Here is a 23835-nt window from a genome sequence, read left to right on the forward strand (position 1 = left end):
GTTTTAATGAGCTCCACCCCAAAAATGTGTTGTCCCCACTCCTTTTAACCTGCTTCTTTCTCTGTTGAAATGGGCTTCATTCTTCATTTTAAAGCACCTGTAGTCGACCCATTCTGGTCCCAGTGGATTCCTAAATCTATTATTTTCCTGCTAATCTCTATTAATTTTGTCTTTTTAAGGAAGCACAATTTGCCATGGAAAGTTGATTATGTTATTGCACCACACAACCATGTATCAACCTTTTGAGTTGCCAAGGTGGGTGAAAACCAATATATCGTTTTTGGCACGCGAGAGCCCGTTGAAGTATATGGAACAGTAAGCTGCTTGTCAGGCGAGTTGACTGACTCCATGGCGGGTGACACCAGCCAAATAACCGTGTTCGTGAAGAGGGATGGACATTGCTGGTGGCTACTTAGCTCCTTTTCGTAGCTTGGAAGAGCTTGGTTAGCTTGATTCAGTTCGCTACCAGAAAGAGTAACAACAAACGGGTGCACCACGGGGAAAATGAATATAATCAAGTAGTAAGAAAAATAGTAGGTTGTGAGCTGTCCTAGCTACCCGCACTGTAAGCATCCATATGATTTAGAGAGGAAAACAAGGGGAATCAGCAAATATTGTTTCAAAGAGTGGTGATACTGATATCATATAAATGTGACTTTATTTTCAACAGTGACATGTGTTGCTAAAATACACAAGGAAAACCAAGATAAATCGAGTCAGAAACTTGAAACAAAGTGACAAAACAATCCAAACCAATGTGAGTCAATAAAAAATATGTGCAAAGTAGTAACCTATGATTAAAATAAAGGGTCCACCTAACCGGCTTCCTAGCGTGGGTCATCTGATATCACAGGCAGGAAAGGTAGGGAAACGAAAAGGAAAGACTGAGAGAAAAAGTAATAATTTTATAAGACATTGCTTCTTTGGTGTTTGAGTTCCAAATTCCTTCTAAATATGAAAACAAAATGTAATTCTGTTCCGGAGGACACTATTTTCACTGACCTAAACATAAATGTGCGTGAAACTTTCAATCAACTGATGCATTTAAACATAGATTTGCGTGAGATTTCAATCGAAAACAAGGGGGGCTCTTTTTAGGGAGTTTCAACTGTCTATTTGTACTCAACACTAGCCCCCTCACCCCATGGGATATGTTCCAGGGGGTGGGGGAGCTAACGTTTTTTAAGGGCCTGTCGTCTGCCAGAAAGGGTAACTGGTGCCATACAAAATTTTGAGCAACAAACCTCTGTTTTGTCAAATGCGAATGAGCATTGGGGTACATCCCTAAAGGGTTTAAAGAATAATGCGTCCTAGATAACGGAATAAATGTTGTAGTTGCACTTGTGACTGTGTGGTAGTGTTCCCTCAAGCAGATACAGAAACCCCTCCTAAATGTACCAGCAAAAGAAGGGGACCTGCGCTGGGTCAGGGAACCCCCCTAGACAGTTGGCTCTTACACAAGACCTTAACACTCATACTTTAGAGAGTTGATACACTTCTCCAGCATGGGGTCTGGCATGGATTCACATGCTCATGAATATTCCCCGTCGTCAGGCCGGGAATCCTCAGTAAAGAAAAAAATCAGTTTCAGTTTTGTTTCTGATCTGTCTTTCTTAGTAGTAACCAATCACTGATCTCTGGGTCATACTGCCCCCAGCCAATGACTGCTGTCTACCTAAGCCCCTCCCCTGGCAGCCATCCTCATATTTTTACTGCATGTTCAAGTGTTGGGAGTCCTCGTGTTTAGCTCTCGGACTTTTACTGCGTTTTCACGTTTTTCAGGAGATTTTTCTCATTTTTCCGGTTAATCGAGCCTCAAGCTCCACCGTTTCTACTTCCAATAACGGGGACCCGTTTTGGAATTATTCTATGCCCCTCAAGGGTGAAGTTTTCGGCAAGTTACGCTTCTTGGAGGTTTCCTGAAGATCTGTGGCCTACCTCAACGGACATGGCCCAGGACAAGGGAAGCTCGACGCCCGGATCCAAGCTGTTTAGGAGCTGCCCAGGATGCGGATTGCAAAATGTTTTCAAGGAGGACGAGCATTCGAGATGTCTCTACTGCTTTCATGAGGACAAGACGCACGTGGAGAAGGACTGTGTGCATTCTGCAAGAACCTGTCGGAACGGACCAAGCAAAATCGTGGTTCCCGCCTCGCCGCCTGGCTGGAGAACGGCACAGCAGGTGAGAAGGCGAAGAAAAAGTCTGAGCGGTCTTCTAAGTCCTGTGAGGGCGCCCCGGCGACGGGGGCCCAACAGAAGGCTAAGCACTGCGAGTCCACGGGCACCGGGAGCGCTGAAAGGTCGGGCTCCTCGGCTGCCAGGCAGGGCGCAACTTCCCCGGCACGATCAACCACGAGCCAGCGCTCTGGTTCGGGGAAGAGGAAGTCCGAGAACCCGGGTAAGCTTCTGGAGAGGCCCTGGTCGATCTCGAAGGGAGCCGGGGGGGAGCGAGGCGATGACCCCCCCCCCCCAAAACGAAGGCCCAGGACGCACCTAAGGTGGTGAGGGCCTTGATCCACCCGGCAAAGGCCTCTATCGAGGTTGTCACAGCGGCCCTGGCGAAGCCGGCAGAGGCTACGCCAGTTGAGGCGGCCTCGGGGCCCAGAGTTTCCCTGCCGCCGCAGAGGGAATCCTCTTTCCAGACCATCGTTAAGACCCCCGTGAAGACCCCGGCAGAAAAAGAGGGGGGGGCGCGGTGGCCATTACGGACTCGGATTCAGCCTCCGAGGAGGGTCTGGTGGAAACCGTGAAAGGCCTCAACGAGAGGTTCGAGAAGGTTCGATCCCAGGGGACGGTTCCCGCTGATGTGATCGATGATAGCGACGATGGCGACGACGAGAGCCCAGTGGAGCAGCCACCCCATCCGTCGCAGCCATTACCCGAGCCCCAGGATAGCTCGGTGGCCATTTTGTTGGCGATCCAATCCTTATGTACTGAGATATGGAGGAGGTTACCACGGACCCTGACGGAGGATCCAGAACCAGGCCTGTCGGGAAGCCCTCCGAACAAGCGGAGGAGAGTCCACCCCGCTCCGCCCTTTGTGCCCGCGAGGCCTGTGGACCCCTCACCCCCCTCGCCGGACCCTAGGGAGGATACGGCGATGGATACAGCAACGGGGACGGACGACGATGGCAGCGATGACACAATGGACATCCCGGCATCACCCCCTTGCCCCCTCGGGCTTCTCCGCCCAACGAAATTGGCTCTTTTCACGCCATGATAACCAGGGCACCCGAGCTCTTCCAGCTCTGCCCTGAGGAACAGAAAAAGGAAGGTTTTCTTTACCAACGACGGGAGGCCAAGAGAAAGACGCTCCTTGCGGTGCCATTGCTCGACATCTGGGACGAGGGGCTAGCTATCCTCAAGAACCCTTCCACGACACCTGCCAAGAGGGACAGGTACGAGAAGAAGTACCGGGTCCCCGATGCCACCCCCTTGTGCCTCAGGGCCCAGCCCACACCGGACTTTGTCGTCTCGGCAGCGGCCAAGAAGAAAGCAGCGGGTGCGGCGGCTTCAACTTCCACTTCCCCGCCGGACAGCGAGGGCAAGAAGTTGGACTCCATGGGACGACTAGTCATCTCGTCGGCGGCGACGAAGATTAAGGTGGCCAATACCTTAGCGATTGTGGCCCGTTACGACAGGGAGCTTTGGTTCAAGATAGCTCCTCTGCTAGACTTCCTACCGGACGACAAGTGGGCGAAGGCCCTGCAGATTCTGCAGGAAGGAGAGATGGCGTCGGATCATGCCAGAACGGTGGCAATGGACATTGCCGATACCGGATTTCGCCAACTGGGCAACGGGGTTTGCCTCCGGCGATGAGGATGGCTCAAGGCGACAGACTTTCGCCAGGACGTCCAGACCAGAGTTTTGGACATGCCGTTAGACGGCAACAACCTGTTTGGAAAGACGGTGGATGAGTCCCTCCAGGCCATCAAGACAGACACGGAAACAGCCCGAGTCCTAGGAGTCCTTCAGCAACGGCAGCTCTTTCGGAGCTCTGGAGGCAGACGGGGAGCCTCCAAGGGATCCAGCGGCGGCTCTTCTACTTACCGCCAGGCGGCCCGCTCCTCGTCCCAGGAGGTCTACAAAGGCTGCGGCAAGCAAGGAGGGTCTCGCTGCTGTCGGCAAGGAGGCCAAGGCCTCTTCCAAGCAGGACTGAACCGGCCGTAGTGTCGGGCCCCCACCGAAGCACCCCGGTGGGAGGCCGGCTGACGAAGTTCGTCAGCGTGTGGGAGTCCATCTCCACCGACCGTTGGGTGCTGGACACCCTGGCCCGTGGACACTCGCTGGAATTTCAAAAGAAGTGTCCTCGCATTCCTCCCGTGGCCAGGAAGGAGAATCGCGTCCCTCAACTGCTGTTGGAGGTAAGGGCGATGCTCAGGAAGGGTGCCATCGTGCTCGTCCCCAAGAGGCTCCGGAGTATACTCAAGATACTTCCTCGTCCGAAAGAAGACAGGCGGTTGGCGCCCCATCCTGGACCTGCATCGGTTGAACAAGTACATCAAGGCACAGAAATTCAGGATGGTCACCCTCCAGCACGTGCTGGGACAGCTGGAGGAGGCCGACTTCCTATCGTCACTGGACCTGGAGGATGCTTATTTCCACATCCCCATTCTAAAAGGTCACAAAGTTCCTCAGATTCGTAGTCTAGGGGCGTCACTACCAATTCAGAGACCTGCCGTTCGGATTAAAGTCGGCACCCAGGGTGTTCACCAAACCCCAGATCGACATGTTCGCGACGGCGACGAACTCCAAGTGCCAGAGGTTCGCCAGCAGGTTCGCCCAGCCGAGGAGCATGGGCGATGCTTTCTCGTTCCCTTGGGACGGCCTGTTCCTGTACGTGTTCCCTCCGTTGCCGTTGCTGCTCCGTCTCATCAAACAGCTCAAGAGGTCCAGGTGCAGGATGATCCTCGTCGCACCGGCGTGGCCGAGACAGATCTGGTTCCCGGACCTTCTGGACTTGTCAGCGTCCCCACCTATCAAGCTGGCGACGGACGCGGATCTTCTCTCCAGAGAAGGAGGCGCCATTCTCCATCACGACCCGGAGTCGCTGAACTTGCAGGCTTGGCTCCTACAGCACTAGAGTTTGGAGTATACGATATCCCGGCTAACTGCAGAGAGGTTCTTGCAAAAGCCATGGCGTCCTCAACTCTCAAATGCTATGGACATAAGTGGAAGAGGTTCTCGGTCTGGTGCCGTGCACAGAAGATTAACCCTCTGTGGATTACGGCCCCTCAAGTATTGCCGTACCTACTGTCGCTGGCCAAAGCTGGACTGGCTCACGCCTCCATCAAAATACATCTGGCTGCCATTTCCCGATACCAGGCTCATGGGGGCCCCATTTGAGCCTATGCATTCGGCGCGTTGAAGTTCCTGTCGTGGAAGACAGCATTTCTTGTGGCCATCACCTCTGCACGACGAGTGGGAGAGATCCAGGCCCTATCTTGCAAGCCTCCATACTTGACTTTTCACGACACGAGGGTGGTGCTGAGGACGCACCCCACCTTTATGCCCAAGGTGCCGTCGGACTTCCACCTCAACGAGCCCTTGATGTTACCAGTTTTCTTCCCGTCGCCTTCGTCTCCGGCCGAGAGGACTTTGCACTCGCTGGATGTGCCTAGAGCGCTGAAGTTCTACGTGGACCGCACAAAGTTTTCGGAAGACGTCACAGCTGTTAGTGAACTTTGGACCTGTAAATCAAGGGAAGGCTCTCTCGAAGGCTTCCATTTCTAGATGGCTGTCCGGCTGCATCATGCACTGTCACTGGTTGGCAAACTGACCGCTGCCCAGCCGTCAGAGCCCATTCGACCAGAGCGATCGCTGCTACCACGGCGTTCCTGTCTGGTGTGCCCCTGCTGGACATCTGCAGGGCTGCTACGTGGAGGTCGACGCACACCTTCGTGAGATTCTACTGCGTTGATCGGGACTCCAGAGGGGAGTCCAGGGTCGGCCAAGCAGTGCTGCGCAACCTGTTCGCTTAAGGTGAGCCTGGTGAGGAGGTAAGAGATGCTTAATGTTGAGTTGTTGTATTGCTTAATGTTGAGCCTGTTGCCACCTCCTGTGGTTGTTCATGTTTATACTGCTATGTATTCTTATATTCATGAGCATGTGAATCCATGCCAGACCCCATGCTGGAGAAGGAACAAGTTACTGTAACTGTTCTCCAGCATGGGTCTGGCATGGATTCACATGCGATCCCTCCCTCCTTCCCCTCTGTGGCTCTTCACTTGGTCATACTGACACTTTACGTGCTACCAAATCTGAGGATGGCTGCCAGGGGAGGGGCTTATGTAGAGGGCAGTCATTGGCTGGGGGCAGTATGACCCAGAGATCAGTGTTTGGTTACTACTAAGAAAGACAGATCAGAAACAAAACTGATACTGATTTTTTTCTTTACCGAGGATTCCCGGCCTGACGACGGGGAATATTCATGAGCATGTGAGTCCATGCCAGACCCATGCTGGAGAAAAACAGTTACAGGTAAGCAACTTGTTCCTTAGTGACTCTACCCCAGAATGCAGGCAACAACTAGATGGGGGACGACCCACAAGGAGGGACTAGCCCAACCCAAAGTCCCACCACCGACCTGTAAGCCCTCCTCAAATTTTGGACCGAACAGCTGGTTCTTATGGAACCTGGAGAGGAAGAGGGTGGTTGGTACTCCACATGGTCGTGGTTCTTGAAGCTGCCGCGCAGGGTTCATGAGGTCCACCCACCTTTTAGAGAACTAACTCCCAAGTTAACTATCCCAAAATTGCAAACCTGAGTTCCCTTAAACGAGAGGGAGGATGCAAGCCAGGGCCATGATTTGTCAGGCACAACGACCACCATCCAGGAGGGGAGCAAGTCAATCCTAAAGCCTGCACCGTGGCTGTAAACTATTTTCAGAAGTGAGGCGCACCAGCCAATCCCTATCCCTTCTACCTACACGAGTCCCGTTGCAACAGAGGGAGGCCCCAAACTCTATAAAAGCCCAAATGCTCAGTCAGAGTTAGGAGGAAGAGCGCATTTGGATCTGGCTGAAGATGTGAACAGAAGACGCTAGACATGGAAGGCTGGATGAGAGTTTCCTGAGCCTACTGGGAGCAGTAGAGAATAGGCTGACTCAGAAGATTGGGTTAAGAGAGAAACAAGGATGCAGAGGAGTTCTAGGAGACTAGAGAAAGACCAACCCAGAAGGTGGGTATTTAAGACCCAGCGGTCTGGGGAAAGAAAGGCCCAAAAGGGGGAGAGATAGTGGAGAATTAGGGGACCCTGACTGTCATATGAGAAGGGTCGAACTTGTGAATAATTTTGGATGACAGTAGATGGCTGCAAAATACACTGACGGTGATGAGAGCAGGAGATGGAGGAATGAGAAGCTGGATTGGAGGAGATGAAAGAAGTGAAAGGGTATGTTTTGTTTTTGTTTTTATTTATTTGTATGGCGCTCCAAACCCAGAGGTAGAAGGGCGCTTAAGAATTTGGTTACAGCGTTGAGAAGTATCATTGTGTTGCATACTTCGTACAAGTTTATAATATATACATATATATATATATATATATATATATATATATATACAGTGAACAATAAACGGGGCATATGCAGTACGTACAATATACAATTTTCAATATAAATACAGTGTCTAAGCCAGTTACCGCACGGGTCTGGTTTTAATGGCGTTATTCTTTGTTTAGAAGCCAGCTGCTTCCTAAAGATCTGGAAGGATTCGACAGTTTTGATGTTAAGCGGTAGGGAGTTCCAGAGTTGGGGGGCAAGCACTGTGAAACTTACCCCTCCGGCTCTTTTTAGGTGGAACCTGGGCACTGATAAGCAAAGAGTGTTGGAGGACCTGGTGGATCTGGTGGCAGGTTTCAGGGTGAATTTATTAGCTAGATATGGTGGTGCTAGGTGATTGAGGGATTTGTGCGTGAGGCAGATGGTTTTTAGATCAATTTCTTTGGCGTATGCAGAGCCATTTGCAGGCTTTCCTAGTAGCAGAGATATGCCCTTGTCTGGGAATGTTGAGGGCTGCACGCAAGGCGTTATTTTGTATAACCTGCAGCTTGTTGAGTACGGATTGATTAGCACCTAGGTACAGGCTGTTACAGTAATCCAGTTTGGATTGTATTAGGGCCCTGGCAAGGGTGAGGCAGCTGTTGGGTGATAGGAAAGGTCTGCTGGCCCTAATGAGCTTGCAGGTATAGGCAGCGGCTGAGGCGGTCATATTGGTGTGTTTGCTGATTTGGTGTTGGCATCTAGATAGAAACCCAGGGTTTTTACGCTTTTGGCTATGGGGATGGCATAGCCATCGATGGTGATGTTGTTGTAGCTAGGGTCAAGTTTAGTTAGTGTTGGGGGAGCCGACGATTAGGAGCTCTGTCTTCTCATCATTCAGGCAGAGACCATGGGAGGCCATCCATGCCTGAATGATGGAGAATATTTTGTTGATCCGGTCGGAGTCTTCTTGGTAATTACCAGAGATGGTGAGGAGTACCTGGGTGTCATCTGCGTAGTTTGTGTAGGTGACACCCAGACGGTCCAGTTGGTCAAATAGAGGCTTTGTAAATATGTTGTACAAAGTGGGGGATACACAGGATCCTTGTGGGACCCCGCATGTGATGGGGATGGGATCAGCTAGAGCTGTAGTGGAAAAGACTCGCATGGTTCCGTTTGCCAGGAAGGATTGTATCCATTTGATGGCAGAGGAGGAGAAGTGGGCTGCGGTGGTAATGTTGGGTAACCTCAAGGGGAGGTGAAGATCGGGTAGCAGAAGAGCCATTTAAGTACTAAGGGAGCAATTAGTAAAGGGAAGTGTGCAGATTAATTTTATATATAGCGGCTGGCTTACCGTGGCCACAAGGGAGGAGACGTTAGGCTGAGGTTCAGTGATGACTCTGCTGGATTCATCACAACTGCCAAGTATGCTATTGAGACTGAATTAATTTGTAGTGTGAGGGAGTATGTTTGAGAAATATTTATTTCCCATGGAAGTTGGTGGTAAGATTAATGTTGGCAATGCTGGCATTTGTAGACTTCATTTTCTTTGTTGACTTGAAATGCTGGAAGCCACACGTTGGCTTTTCTAACTTTAGTTTACTTTGCTTTTTTTTTTATAGGGCTCCACCACGTAATCAAGCAAAACAAAATACAATCCTCAGTTGAGCTGTGTGTAGCCCTTCGGCTGGCTAGTGCGGGCTACATCGATTGTCTCCTGAGGGAAATTAATAGAGACACAGACACAAGTGCGGAATGGCATTTTATTTATTAGTACATTTTCATGCGTTCCCGAACACCCACAGGGCCTGCTTCCATGTCAGCCTGTCAGGCCCGGCGGGTTCTGAACAAAAGATCTCTGGCTGTGTGAGCGTGGCCTGAGGAGAAAATCAGGACCATCCAGCAGTCGGCCTAGGACCAGGCAACGCCACCTCACCCTTGTCTGCCTGCCCTGGAGCCAGATGTGATGGGTCCTAAATGAGCAGCTCTCCCTGGCCACGTATGCCAGGAGGAGCCTGAGAGATTGGTGGAGAGCCGGAGGCTAATTTGCTGTGGCCAACAGGCAGGGCGGTGAAAGCATTGAAGTTCAAGGACTATGTGGCCCTGGAAGAACTCCAGCAGCCTTGCCGGAGCATGGAGAGGCAACGGCGGGCTCTCCTCCCGATGCCACAGGCACAAAAGATTTAGATGGCAGTCTTTGCCCTTTGCCAGGTGCAGCAGTAAAGGGAGCTTTCCCATGGCTACGGGGACGTTGCCTGAAAAAATCAATGCACGATTGGCATGGCAGTGTGTGGCAGCTCCCTGAGTGCACACGGCTGCCATGAAGCTTGAGATTGACCGCTAGGGCCGACAGCAGTGTACTCTGCACCCCCTGCTCTGGGGTGGCAAAGGAATATCTTGAATATGGGCAGCAGTGGTTATCACACCGGCCACCATTGAGACTTTGGTGTGGCACAGGCTGCCAGCAGTGTCAGCACCACCCCACGTGGTAGTCCAGGTACTGCAGAAATAAAGGGACCTCCCTCACTGGATCCTGTGATGTGGCAGTACCCCACGTGGTGTACTGGGCACTGCAATGAAAGGAACTGTGCTTGGGGCGGGGTAGCCCTCGGGAAAACCATCAAGTAAGGGCTGGTCCAACCCCATAACATCAGGACAGGAGAAGAGTATTGCAAAGGGGTGTGACTGACTGCAGCGGTTAGACCCATGTATATATTGTATACAGTTTGAAAAGTAGATAAGTATGTATTTCTTTGTGTGCATGTTTGTTTTCATTACAGTTAAGTATTTGGGTATGTAGATAGTTACTTATTTATATAGATGGCGTGTTCAGTAGTTGGACAAAGAGTTATATTCAGGCGTGAGGCAGGACGGGAAAGTGTCGGTCTGCCAATCGCCGCCTATGATGGGTCAGGGGGGACAGAACACTGGGGGCCAGATCTTGGCCTCTTATCCATAGTTTGTGTTGTCAGGTAGGTAGAAGGGTTCTGTCCCATCAGTTCAACCCTAAGAGTCTTTTTTTGACCCTGCTAAGGGAGGACGAGCTGGAGGGTCAGATCCCTAAAAGAGGGGGGGGGGTATAATGACGGGGTAAGAATTGAAATGGAATAGGAATGTTAGGGTGTGTTTAGTTATTTATAGTTTACTAGCAAAAGTACCCGTTCTACGAATGGGTTCTGTAGACCGACATGAGAACACTGATCAATTGTTGAAAAAGAGTGATCCTGTAGGTCGCTGTTCTGATTTGCTAATCGCTTAACTGCAAACTGCACTGAGAATGGGTGTGTGTGTGGCTGGCTGACATAACCCGGAGCAGACGTTGGGGGGAGGCAAGAGTTGGTGTGCTACTGCAAACTGAGACCTCATGTGCCCTCTTCCCACCTGTCGCCTCACCCTGGCATGGTGCGGTTTGTTGTGGTGCAAATATTTCGGAAAAAACTACATTTTGTTACCAGATTAAACATATGTTGGGTGTTTGAGTCAAAGCAATAATGCTCGACTAATTTCAGACTGCTTTTCGCAGTGTGAAAATAAGGTGTAACAACTTCCCAAAAATATATTTGATTACCTAATAGGAATATATATTGTTTTTTTTTTGTTTAAGGTCACTTTTTCCCATTTAATTGTGCATTTACAAATGTAAACTAACAAGTATGGTTTGCCTCAAATGATGGAATATTCATTTACTTTCTAGGTAACATTTTGGAGGTAGGTTGGAGGAGGCAGAATTAACTTGTATCAGGTTGGGGCATGTAATGAAATTGGTGAGTGTCCATCAAACCCAGCGATAGGCAAGAAAGACAGGGTGAAGAGGTAGGATGTTAATTTTGTAGTACCTGGGCAGGTGCCCCTCACTAATATTAAAAATCTATCTTTCAAAGGGGAAGCTGCTGGCCGTATGCATGATGTTTGTGCTGCCCTTGACATCGCTGTGGGTTTTGGGGTGGGGCATTTGCTGCATGTAACGCCCATCCAGAGGAGTCTTCCATCCCATGCAAACGGTTGCATCGGCGAAGGCTTAGTCTAACAGTGCCCTTGAAATGCCAAGCTAAGATTCCCCACCATCCCTCACCTTACTTTAGAATAGGAACTGCTATTGTGGAGTAGATTGATACAGGGTGTTTTTGCACCCCCATTTGACACGTGAAAGGATTTTGGTCTGTTCCTTTTGGCACAATGCAAAGATGATCCGTTTGGAAAAAAACACACCAAATTTTAGTCTGACCTGTGTTTTTTTTTTTTTTTTTTTTTAAATGTTATTAATTTTATTCAAACCAACCAACAATACAAACCAAACACGCAGTACAAGTTACAATCGTTACATTAAACATCATTTAGTGTCTAAACACTGCTCCCTCAGTACCACCTCCCTTTATGAGCCTATTTGTGCTTCGCATTCAGTATCTGCTACATGTGGCAGGGTCTCACTTCCCTTGGATTCTGCTGGATCCGATATTGTTCCAAAGAGTTCTGCTATTAATGATTTCCATGCCATCGGGGTACCCGCTTCTTCTTCCCCACTCGTGTTACTTGCCTCTTGCCACACCACCGTTTCAGCCTCCGCCCATTTTTGCAACTCCCTCCACCACACCTCCACCTGTAGCTTGTGACACTTTTTCCATCCCATGACAATCCTCCGCTTTGCAAGCACATATGCTAAATCTTTACTTTCCCAACATGTTTAAGCTTCCGCAATCTGGGAAACCCTCCCAGCAGGCAGGCCCAGGCCGTGTCTATAACGAGCGTGACCCCCTTCTCTGCTAGTTTTTGTGCTTCTTCTCCCCAGAAACACTCAATTACTGGGCATGACCAAAACATGTGTCATGTCAGCGTTTTCCTTGTCGCACTTGGGACACGCCTGTCGCTAGCATTTCCAAACTTGGATATCCTCAGAGGAGTCATATATGCTCTATGCGTTATGTACAGCTGTATTTGTTTTAGTCTGGCATTTCTTGACACTTTCTTATGATATCCCAGGGCACGCTCCCACATCCCATCCTCCATCTGCCCTCCCGCCTCTGCTTCCCAGTCCAGTCTCAAATTCGTCAATTCTTTCCCAACCTTAGCCATCAGCATCTCATACAATCTAGAGATCTCATGCCCCACTTCCGATATGTCATATATTGTCCCCATAATAGCGTCTGGTTCCTCTGTCAACACTGTTCAGGCCATGTTTTCCGAATTGTCTGCACCAACCTATGATACGTAACATATTGGCCCATATGCAATCCCACCTCCTCCCCCAGTCCTTCAAAATCCCTGATGTCCCCTCTTGCCAAATATCCCCCAACGTTACCAACCCAACTGATTCCCAATAGGTTCTAATAATCACCCTCAGCTGCCTATCTCCCCCTGCTAAAGCAACCAGCGGCACCTGCGGGGAGCACGGGAATGGGTCTTCCATCATACGGCATGCTCGACGCCACATTTTCCACCCAAGCACCATCATTCCAGGGCGCTCCTTCATTTCTGTCTCAGGCAACCAAATAATTTCCCTTAAGTAAAACGTGGCACAGTCCTGCCCAAACAACCTAAGTTCTGGGATCGCTTCATCAGAGAGCCATTTGGCCACATATTGTAGTTGACTCGCTACATAGTAAACCTCAAAATTAGGCAGTTTGATACCCCCCTCCTCATAGCGGTTCTGTAACTTCCATAGCGCCACTCTATTCCGGGCACCATGCCACAGGAAGTCCCTACATAAACTGTTCAGTTTAGCAAAAAACTTCTTGGGTATCACATGTGGAATATTACTAAAATAATGCAGAAGCCTAGGCAGGACCACCATCTTAAGCATTGCCCCTCGTCCCATCATTGCTAAGGGCAACTTCTCCCAAAACTTCATACATTTACGGATTTTCTCAAGGGCTATCTCGGTATTGTGTCTATGTTCCTCTTCTGCCGTGTGATACACATCTATTCCAAGGTAACGGAAAGAACCAACCGCCCATGGTGAGTCTGACCTGTACTTGTTGGTGAAAATGTGATACATCTGTAAGTACACAATGGACTATTGTTTAATTTTAAACCTGGTGTAATGGTGCCATGCACGTTTTCTGAAATCAGTCTACTGTCCTAGCCTCTGTACAGGGTCACACATGCCCTATGTATCACATGAAATCTTGAACTGATTTCAAAACTCTGGAATCAAGTTTGAGTCACCTAACCTAGTATTTTAAAATGTGTGGCATTTGCTGTTTTGTGGCATTTTCTTTAAACTTGCAGTTACATTTTGTATTAGCTTTGTCTGGAAACTACGCTTGATGCTGTAATGACTTCAAACTGTAGAATATATTTCAAATTATATTTTTGGTATTTGTATAGAGCAATATCTCCTATTCAGCTCACACGCCATGACAATCCCACCCCAGAATATGGTACAAGAAACATGCTTTTGTTAATTTGAATAACCTGTTTTCTTTAAATAATCAAAAAATTAATGGTGGTCTCCTAACCTTCAGGTCTGGGGAAGTCACTCAGTAAAATCCCATAAAAACAGGTGGCTTGTCTGCAGAAAAGAAAGCTAGCCTACCTGCCATTACACCCCTAATGTTTACATTTACAAGGCACCCAAACATCCTTTTGTTTAAAAGCAAATCAGGATAACTATTCTAGAGAAAAGAATGCAATCTTCCCCAATATAAACATACACCATATTTAAAAAATAAAATAACCAATAACCTTTGCAATATTTATTCAATTTATGCGCCTTGAAACACTTGTGTATAGGCGTGTTTTATAAATGCCATATTATATATAATATCATCACTTCATTTTCTCTGACACCATTGACCATTGTTGGCATCAGAGGAAAATATTGGTTTCACATATGATCTTCTTTTACTCGGCTGATTTAGCTCTAAAATGTTTTACACCACTAGCTTGGATATAATTATAATTGTTCTTTTATGATGCGCTTAATACAAGAGGAAGGTTTCTAAGTGTGGGAGTCCCACCCACGGGGAGCGCCAAACTCATGGGCCTCCCCAAGTGTCAGCTGACCCTGGCACCAGGTGGAGCTGCCCATCCTGCAGATTGTGGTGCGCTCTCTGCCTTGGCCTGTCGTGCTCCTTCTACTTTCCGGCATCAGGAACGCATGATGGACCTGGACAGCCACAGTGAGGTTGCAGTCAAGCGCTCTGCTATCCCTCAGTGACTAGGGCCGGCCAGGCTGACACCTCTGCAGGCCGACACCTCTGCACTCTCTGCTCTTTCACTCACAGCGGGCCAACCGAGTAGATGGCCCGCCCCCACTGCTCTGGGCCTCTCAGTGGGTCAGTTTCCAGCATTGAATTCCACTGCGGGGACGGAGGGTGCCGGTCAGCCAAATGGTTGGCCCCAGCGAAAACTAACCGGGTTGCCAGCTTCAGAAGGCGTTCAGCATTTAGCGCATTGGGACACATCGCACCACCATTGCCAGACACAAGATATATATGCAGGAGTTTAGAGAGGTATTGCGCGCCCCCTAACCTCTCCCCCCAATTGACATTATTTTCTATTACACTTGAGGAGTAGAAAACACTATTCGGGATTTTATTTTATGTAAACTATGGTTTTCACAGATCAATAAGTATGTCGTCCCTTGAATCTGAGTCACGTTTTACACCATGCTCACAAACCCAGATCTAAATTGCTTCTGTGAAAACTTTGGGAATTAATACATACTGGACTACTATCAGAGACCAATATGCTCTGCTCAATTTTCAATTCAAGGGCATTCTATTTTAAACATGCTTCCACAAAGGTTCCCTTAAAGGCCATGCTCCCTCTAGTGACCTAACCTGTAAACATGGCTCCCCCAAAATACTTGCAATTGATATCTGGGATTTAGTTAATTCATGGAACATGTATCAAAGTGTACTGTGGTTCTTGTTCTGATTTTTGGTTTGCCTTTTTAAAGGCTCACAATAGGTAAGGTCATTAATGGCTCAAAGCAACTCCGCCAGGTGCTTTTACTTTCAATCCGTCTTCCGTTCCCCAAATCCCTCTTGGCCAATCCCATTATATCTTGGGAGTATTTGGCTCCCTCTGTAAAAGTCTTCTTAAGGAGGTTTTCCGTTCGCTATATCCAGGAGAAACGCCCAATCGGCTCTTCTCATGTTGGACAAGCCCTCTTCCTCTGCTGCTTTCCCAAGACCGCTCTCAACTTGCCATGCATTTAACTTTAACAACTCCACCCATGCAACATCCTTTGATGTGGCTATTTCTGATTGGACAGGGCCTCTGATGGGTCCCCATTTCATGCTCACACCTACCATTCACCCTCTTTGCATTGGCCCAATGTATGTTTCCATGTCATGATGGGGTGTATCTCCCTAGTGCTTCTTTGTACTTCTCTCTTGCCCCATGACATTTAGACCTAAATAGTCAGAATCAGTTTCGACATCCTAGAGGTTTTTGTTGCTGCAAGCTTACTATAAATATATATATCTATATCTGAGGCTTGTGGAATCTGCTTAGATCACATGCTTTGCATAGGCCGACATCTACTGGAAGCTGCAGAGTATTATAGATTTGCGAAATTCGAAAAGGGACATCGACAGGGCACCCCTAGTGTAACGTCCACTGTACCCATGGTCATTCACTTGTCGAGGTCCCTCAGATTGTTTTTTTCCACCATCATTGTCGGAAACTAAACACGGAGTTCCTTTCCGGCTAACGCCATTTATTAACTAAGAAATTAGAGCTAGCTATTCTTTCTGTCCTTTATAGCTGTTCCTCGACAACAACTTCGACGACGGTTTCGAGGTCAACCTTAGTCAGAAGCAGAATTTGCCTTGTCGAACCTCCACACGGCCTTGGAAGGCCGCTCCAGCCCTCAGCCCATACAGTAGGGAGAGTGGGGAGGGGGGGTGGTACATATTTTAGCGAGCTAAGAGGATGCATATTTCCCCTTCTCGCCTTCTAATCGCCAAGCTGGCCTTCCAATTAGACACGGAAAATGCACCTTTTTAAATTTTGTCCAAATTGTAACAAATACTTTCCCTGGAAGGACTCTCACTGGGTGTGCAACCTCTGTCTTCCGAGGGATCACAACGAGGACCACTGTAAAGCTTGCAAGGTTTTTAAGCCCAACACCCTAAAGGACAGAAAAACAAAGCCCTGGGCTCACCACGCGATGCAGGCCGAGGCTGCCATAGATGTGGAGGGTGCTTCTAGCGACGGCAGCATCGGGTCTTCAGTGACGACTAAGGCGAAAGGGAACCATCGAATTCCCACGTGCAAGCCCCCGACCCCAACAGACAGGCCGGCGGCCCTGTTACAGGGACGACACCTGGCGGCATCGTCACAAACAAGTAATCCTACACAAAGCACACAACCCAAGGACATAAGTCGAAGTCGACTCCGGCTACACACGACGTTGAGGGGAAGGTTCACCAGTTCCCTATCCTCTGGGCATTTGCAATCGCGTTTGCGTCGCAACAGGCTCCGAAGTCGAGAGATAGATCCGATTCAGGCGCTGTGTCCAATACTGCTGCCGAAGACCGAACGTCGAGCGACGTGGCTCCGGCTCGCCCAGCCGCCGAAAAACTACAATCTACAGTCACGTCGAAATCGGCTGAATCCCAGCAGACTTCGAAATTGGCTCATCTTGTAAAGAAACATATGCCTGAAACACTGCTAAAAGGGCGGTCTTCGAAACTGCACACATCGAAGAGCCACAAATCCCATAGGAGAAAGAGTGTACCAAAGAAAAGTGGCATAATCCAGAGAGTAAAGCAGCCTCACAAACTCCCCACAGCATTGCCAGGGGCAGAGGTCCTATTTCCCTTTTCCTCCACAGCTGGACTCTTGCCCAGGTTTGGTGCCCAAATCCCCAAGTCCTCAGAGGACCTCAATCTTTGTCTTGGTCACCAATGGGGTGACTAGTGTGGCAGAAAATAAAGTTCGGGTGTGCCCTGCTAGGGTACAATCCAAATGGGCCCATTTGGTTAAATGACTATTTAAGAAAATACTGCTTTTGACCAAAAGGAGCCCTGTCCCCCATCCTTCCTTCCCTCTCAGCTCAGGGCAAAGTAAAAAAAAAAAGTTCACTTTTACTTGTTTGTCCGTATGATCTCTTTGCATAGTGCAAGTGCATGCATTTCCCTTTCTCCAGATGTGCATTAATAAAATAATTCTTCGTGTGGGTTTTGTTTAACTTGACCCCCGTGGGGCCCAGCTGGATCGACTACATGCGTGTCCCCTAAGAGAAACGTACAAAATAAAGGCAGACGCCAGGGTTATAATAAAATAGTTTATTTAATGTCGTTTTTTATGTGTTTTGTGTGTGTTTTTTGGACGAATCCGTCCAACCGACCATGGGCCTGAATGGAATCTAAGATGAGGACAAACAAAAGTACAGCACTCTCCTGCCCAAGAATGGGCTCGGCAGGGGAGTAAAGATTATACAATTTTGAACAACTAGAGCCATTGGCGAGAACAGTTAGAAAAGAAAGGGCAAGAGCAAGGGAGATAGAAGAAAGAAACTACTCTGTGGGGGGGCGCTGTCTCGAGCGGCCCCCCTGGGGCCTGAACTTTTGAGCCAGGCCTTGTGTGCTAGTGACCCCCTTTACCTACCGTTGGTCCAGGCTGCACGAAGACAACAGTCCAGGCAACCACGGGCTGTGTCAGCTGTAGCCCAGCCCGGGGCCAGATTAGATGTAAAAGTAAAAAGTATTAATGGTGCATTACATATCACAAAACAGAAGATTGGCAAAACAGATGCACAATCAATGCGGATCAGGTCGTTTAAATAAACCGTTTCAAATGCTTCTTCCGTGTTTAATGCTCTGTACGTCACTCCCATGTTTACTCTGTCATGTGACTGCCATAGAGAACCTCCTCCTCACATGTAATGCCATCTTGGAGTGGTGTATGTTTTTTATGGTGTGATGTGTAGTAAAATGGTCCTATGGAACTATTTTACAAGAAAGAAATTTGAAAAGCTAGTTATGGCGTCAAATGCTGCATTGGTAGCTGAAATTCTGTAGTAAAGATGTAATATTCCTCTTACAGGTCAGTAGTGATGTCAAAACTAGCCTGTAATAAGACACCTGTTCACAGGCAATTATGCGGGAATTGCAGGCTGCCATGTATTATGTTCTGATCATTTGGAAGCCTCGCCTGCCAGTGCTCCAGTAGATGAACCGCTTAATGCGAGCCGCGCCAATTCCTCCTATAATGGCTTCCTTTTAGAGCACGATCAATAGTAAGTTGTTTTTAAGGAGACAGAGGAGCAAAATGAATTGAATTTATAGGACCTGTAAAGTGAAGCCATGCTTTCTTCTCGAGATGTGACCCATTAGAATTGAATTGCATGAATGTTATGTTTTACGTGCTCTAGTGCCAGCCACAGCAGATCTTTGAATTCTTGAATGCAGGGTATAAGAGGAGCCATCCATATCCCAAGTAGCAGGTTATGGAGGATTGAAATGTAAAACGTACCACACTTTGTAAAAATCGAATCTAATGTGGTGATTTTTATTTTCCTCCATAAGAGGTCAGATGGGTGAAAGGTGAATAACCTAGACGAGAGCGCAAAATGTGCCCACTAATATCAAGATGACCAAGTCAAAATGGACTATTTGGGTGCAGAAAGAAAGAACGAGTACAAGGTTTACCCTCCACAGTGATTAACAGTCAAATTAAAGCAATGAGGAATGAAAAACCAGACATATTCTTTAAAAACGGGCAACATTGTATTAATCTAACATAGGCAGTAAGGTTCTATAACTGTTGGTGTCTTTTATTTTTCTTTTATTTTTGTGTTGGCAAATGGCAATCATCAATTTGTTTTTTGTCAACTTTGCTGATTTTTTAAACATTTTTTATTTTTTACCACAAGCAGAGGGGGGAGGGGTCGGCCCCTGCGATACCCCTCATTCCTCACCCCCCCCCCCGCCTCCGTACTGTATGCCTTACCCAAACTTAACATCTGCAAGTTTGTGGTGGAAAAAAGTTAGGCAAAAAAGAATCCGATGACATTGCCATTCTGCAAAAGTGGGGACTACTCCAGTAATACAGTAAACTAACCACTCTTGGAAGGAACCGAATGGGCGAAGTGGTTCAGGGCTGAAAGGTGTAAGATTGAAAATAAGTGTTCAGGCACAAAAAAAGCAGTGAGATAGAACTTTACAGTTTTGAGAGAGCAACAGCTGAGGCCAATCAGGCGTACACTGTATCTTCCTCAGTGGGCGGCCATTAGGCGATCCGGGTTATCTTGCCACAGGTGGTATTTCCACTGTGTACGATGGAGGGGAGCAGAGTTTTCCTCCACATATGCTTGATGCGCACTTCCTCTTTTATGTGCATGCCGCTACCTCTGGAACCGTAGTATGCCCCCTGGGGGAAGCAGTGAGACAGATCTTTCATGCTGTACGTAATTCATTTTAGGGAGATCCATGTTGCCTCCACCACCCCCTGCATTTTTGTGGGTTGGAGGGATTTCCTTTTTTGTTATACTGTCATATAGCACGGAAGAATGGATTTGGCTCACAATCTGATGCAGTCTAGCCCTTGGTCAACATTCCCAGACTTACTTTTTGTAAACAGTTTGGAAACCAGTGCTGCGAAGTCTGTGCTGTCAATTGTAGGGCTCACCTCCCTAAGGGGGGATCTCAGGCTCTTTCGGAAGGATGGTTGGTGTCTGCATTTAATAAAAAATGTGAGCAGTTCTATCTTTTGGTGCGGCCCGGACAACATTTTTACTCCATTGGGGGCAGGGGTGGAGGGGGGCGGCATACATTTTGGCATCCACTGGAATGGAGCTTCATCTCTGGCACAGATGAAAAAGATTGTGGTAAAAAGCAGCACACACAATGAGCTTCATTTGGTTGGATATAGCTGCTGGAAGCAGCTGGTGTTTATCCCTTGCTGGTTAGAGCCCTCTTGGCTGGTGCTGAAGTGTTGATTCAGTGCTTTTCTCATCAGGATCTTCATTGTGCAAAGATTCTGACAGAGACTATTGAGACTTTTTCTCTGGTGCGTTTGAAAGACTGAGGCTGGGCGGGCTTCTGATTGATGCCAGTATGAGTGCAAGGGGCCCGTGAAGTGGATCGCCGCTTGCTGTTGATGCTTCAAATTACCAACTTAGGTTCCCTAGACTATCATCTAAGCGTTGATTCTGTCTGGATCAAGGGGTGTTTGCCTGTACCATTTTTACATGAGTTGCCTTAAGTGAACAGATGATTGGTGATGTTTTGCGAAAGTGTTTTAGGCATCATTTGCAGCAAATCTATCGAGACCTCATGAACTGCATCAGTGCATCACTCCCAAGTAGTCAAGCCATTCTGGCAATCTAGCTCCTTTAGACCATTAGCACATTCACTAGATGGGTTTACTCAGGAGGCTCCCCCCCCCCCATTTGCCCCAAGTGGAGCGTCATGCTAGCAGGACATCGGTGGTCCTGCATTCTAGAAAATAGGCAGCATATTGCTATTTTTCTGAAAACCTTTGTAACCCTTCGAAAGGGCTGTGCTAAAACGGGATTCCTGTTGGACACAGGTATGTTCTCAGTATCTTAAAGTATGAGGCCAGAGCCAGAGGACTATGCATTAGGTAAGCCTCCATTTGATTCAATCCGTAGTGTTCGTGCAGAAGGCTTGGACAAAGAGGAAGCTAATTGAAAACGGTGGTGTCAGTGCATGACACTGATTTTTCAGAGTCAACCGTTCCCTGGGGCATTGGTGTCAGCTGAAGAGCACGCCTATAACTTACATAGACAAGGTAACGTATGGATAGCAACAATGCAAGCTTTACATAAATGCCTACCAACTGCAGCACTGGTAGGTGCAGGACAAAGTCTTACATGTAGACAACTGTACAGTACTTGCAACATCAGTGTATGCCTTCACAAGATTATATGTACATCAGTCTGATACATTGAAGGTTCCCTCTCATATACAGGGTAGGTGCAGGATAGGAAGCAGCAAACACACACAACAGGCAACGCAACTTCACAGACCTTCACATACACCCGTGCAGTACTGGCAGTAGGTGTGCATGCCTCCTGGACACAGAACGGGGCACAGGCACTCGCATACAAACATATAGACACACAGGCACATAACCATGCACTTCATACTGTGGCACAGCTAAAACAAGTCCTCCCTCCCCATCCCCACACTCAAGTGGCACTGGTAGTGTAGCTACTATGTAGCTGATTTTTTTCAAGTCCAGAGGCAGGCGATTCCGAGGATGTACAACGACTAGCATGTGAGGAGTGAGGATGGACAACAGAGGAAGGGAGGCTGTTGGCTCTCTTCAATATCTGGTTCTTTTGCTTAAACTGTTTTAGTAAGCCCTAGTTTCTGGTGCTGCAAGGCTAGTAGGGAAGTGCCCACCAGTGGCAAATGGCATGGCCAGGGTGAAAAGAGTATGCAGAGAGCACACTTTGGTAAGTAGATACTTGAAACGGCAGTTTACAAGGCTCTCTGCACTGGTGCTTCTTGTTGGTTGGGCTCTGTGCTCCAGATGTGGGGCTGGTGGCAATGTCCAGTCCTCACTCCATGCTACAGAAGTCTTTGACCTCAGAAAAAGATACCTACGCACCAAAACCCATGTAGCCTCTCATCCCATGATTTTGGAGCGCTCCTCCCTCAAAGCAGGTTAACTGAGCTGGTGTAGGCAGGCAGGCAGGGCTGGTACAATGCTTACTGCCCACACATAGAGCCCTCAGACAAGGTAGATTACTGCCATAAAACCATGCCGCTCCATGTCCGCCGGCCACCCCACCTTCCAAGGCAATTGCTGTCAGAGCATGTGCGATTTCCCCCTCCTTATATTCTACCCGCCTACCAGCAAACAGATGGCACCAATAAAATAGGACACACTTAGCAATCCTTTCGGTCTAGTATTTCAAAAGGCGTATGCCTGAACAACAATGAGCGCTAGTGAAATCCTAGAAGGCCCTGAAGAGTCCACCCAGTCCCCAGCAAAAACTTTGAAGTCTCCTAGCTGGCCTCTCATCTGAACTTTAGGTAGATATTCCATTGTGTGCCCTAGGAAGTTAAGCCAGACATTGGCCCTCAGTACGGGTTTGCTGGTAACCCGCCGGTAAATCCGACAGCCTACCATCAAACCTGCCTTGCTGTCTGGGATAATGTGGCTGGCGGAGTAACGGTAAATTCCCATTCCAGGACTTCATGGGAATGGATTGCCGCAATCACGGGCACCTGTGATACCGGTGACAGTGATCGCAGTAATTATCTGCTGGTAGGGGCCTGAGCTCCCAGCAGATCAGGCCTGCCGGTAGTTCACAGACCCTACTGGTAGACTTGGAGTGAGCCGGTCCATTAAAAATGCCAGAACCAGCATTTATTCGGCATTTTTACCAGACCGGCTCACTCATGAGCCTCATTGAGGATAAGACTACCCATTCAGGGATAGTCAATCTCTCTTCTCCCCTTCATGTCCCGGTATCACACAGACCTTTTCCGCTTTCAAGAATCAGGCGTACATTTTCAGAACTCTAAAGCTGTCTCTTCTGCATACAGTTGCCGAGCATACCCTGTCTATATATGCTGTCTTTGTGACGTCTGTTCAACTATTCAGTATCCTGAGGCTTAAGCGTGCGTTCCCTCCTTGTGCTCCGTCACTCGTTTTCATCAAATTAATCTATTTTAACATGTCTGCTTTCTGGATTTTGTATGTGAAGATCCTTGCGTTACTTGCAATTGAGATGGTGTTTCCATTGTGTTGGCTTTCCAGCCAGATCTGGTAGCTGCCGCTGCGGCAATACACAGGAAACGATTGACCTATTCACATCAACACAACATTATCCACTTTCTTCCCTGAGATGTCTTGAGAATTAATCTAATATTTTGTGATTAAGTAAAGACTTGATCTAATTCATGTTTCCCTTGTTTTTGTTGTCTTTAGGATTACGATTGCTTTTTCGATGCCAAGGAGAGCAACACTGTATTTTCATTCCTAGGTCTGAAACCTCGGCCAGCTACAAAGGTGATTTCCCCCTTTTTTTTTGTATACCATTTAAAAAAATATATTTCATGGATTGCATTTCCTGTCATTGATAACAATCTGCACTTTACCAATTGGTAAAAATATGATCGAACTGTGACGATGCAAAAGGGTGCAGTTTCCTACACCGGCCCACTTTACTGGATAGAGGGGCAGCGGCCTCTGGAACAGGTCTCCTGGCGAAGCGGCAGATTTAAACTAACTCTTCATTCTCATCTTAACCCGTTGCTTTATATCCCATGAAGTCACTCACCGACACACCTAGGACATTGAGTACCATGCAGTACAATAACATGCACTACCAATACCTCAAGAACGTAGTTTTCTTATGAAGGTTGGCCAAAGGCAGTAGAGGGCAGGTTTGATAGAACGCCTAAGGGCCTGGGTGCCAGGAGTAG

General features: G+C 48.0%; 1 protein-coding gene across 1 annotated transcript in view; it reads left to right on the forward strand.

Moving 5' to 3' along the window:
- The window catches only part of SH3BGRL2 (SH3 domain binding glutamate rich protein like 2), a 187552-nt gene that overhangs the window by 151158 nt on the left and 12559 nt on the right, over positions 1-23835 (forward strand). Inside the window, exon 3 of the mRNA XM_069606297.1 lies at positions 23339-23419. Within this exon, the coding sequence (XP_069462398.1) occupies positions 23339-23419 (81 nt within the window). The remainder of the gene's footprint in view (positions 1-23338; positions 23420-23835) is intronic.

Source organism: Ambystoma mexicanum, chromosome 4p, assembly GCF_040938575.1.
Source record: "Ambystoma mexicanum isolate Mex_15411 chromosome 4p, UKY_AmexF1_1, whole genome shotgun sequence".
NCBI lineage: Eukaryota > Metazoa > Chordata > Amphibia > Caudata > Ambystomatidae > Ambystoma > Ambystoma mexicanum.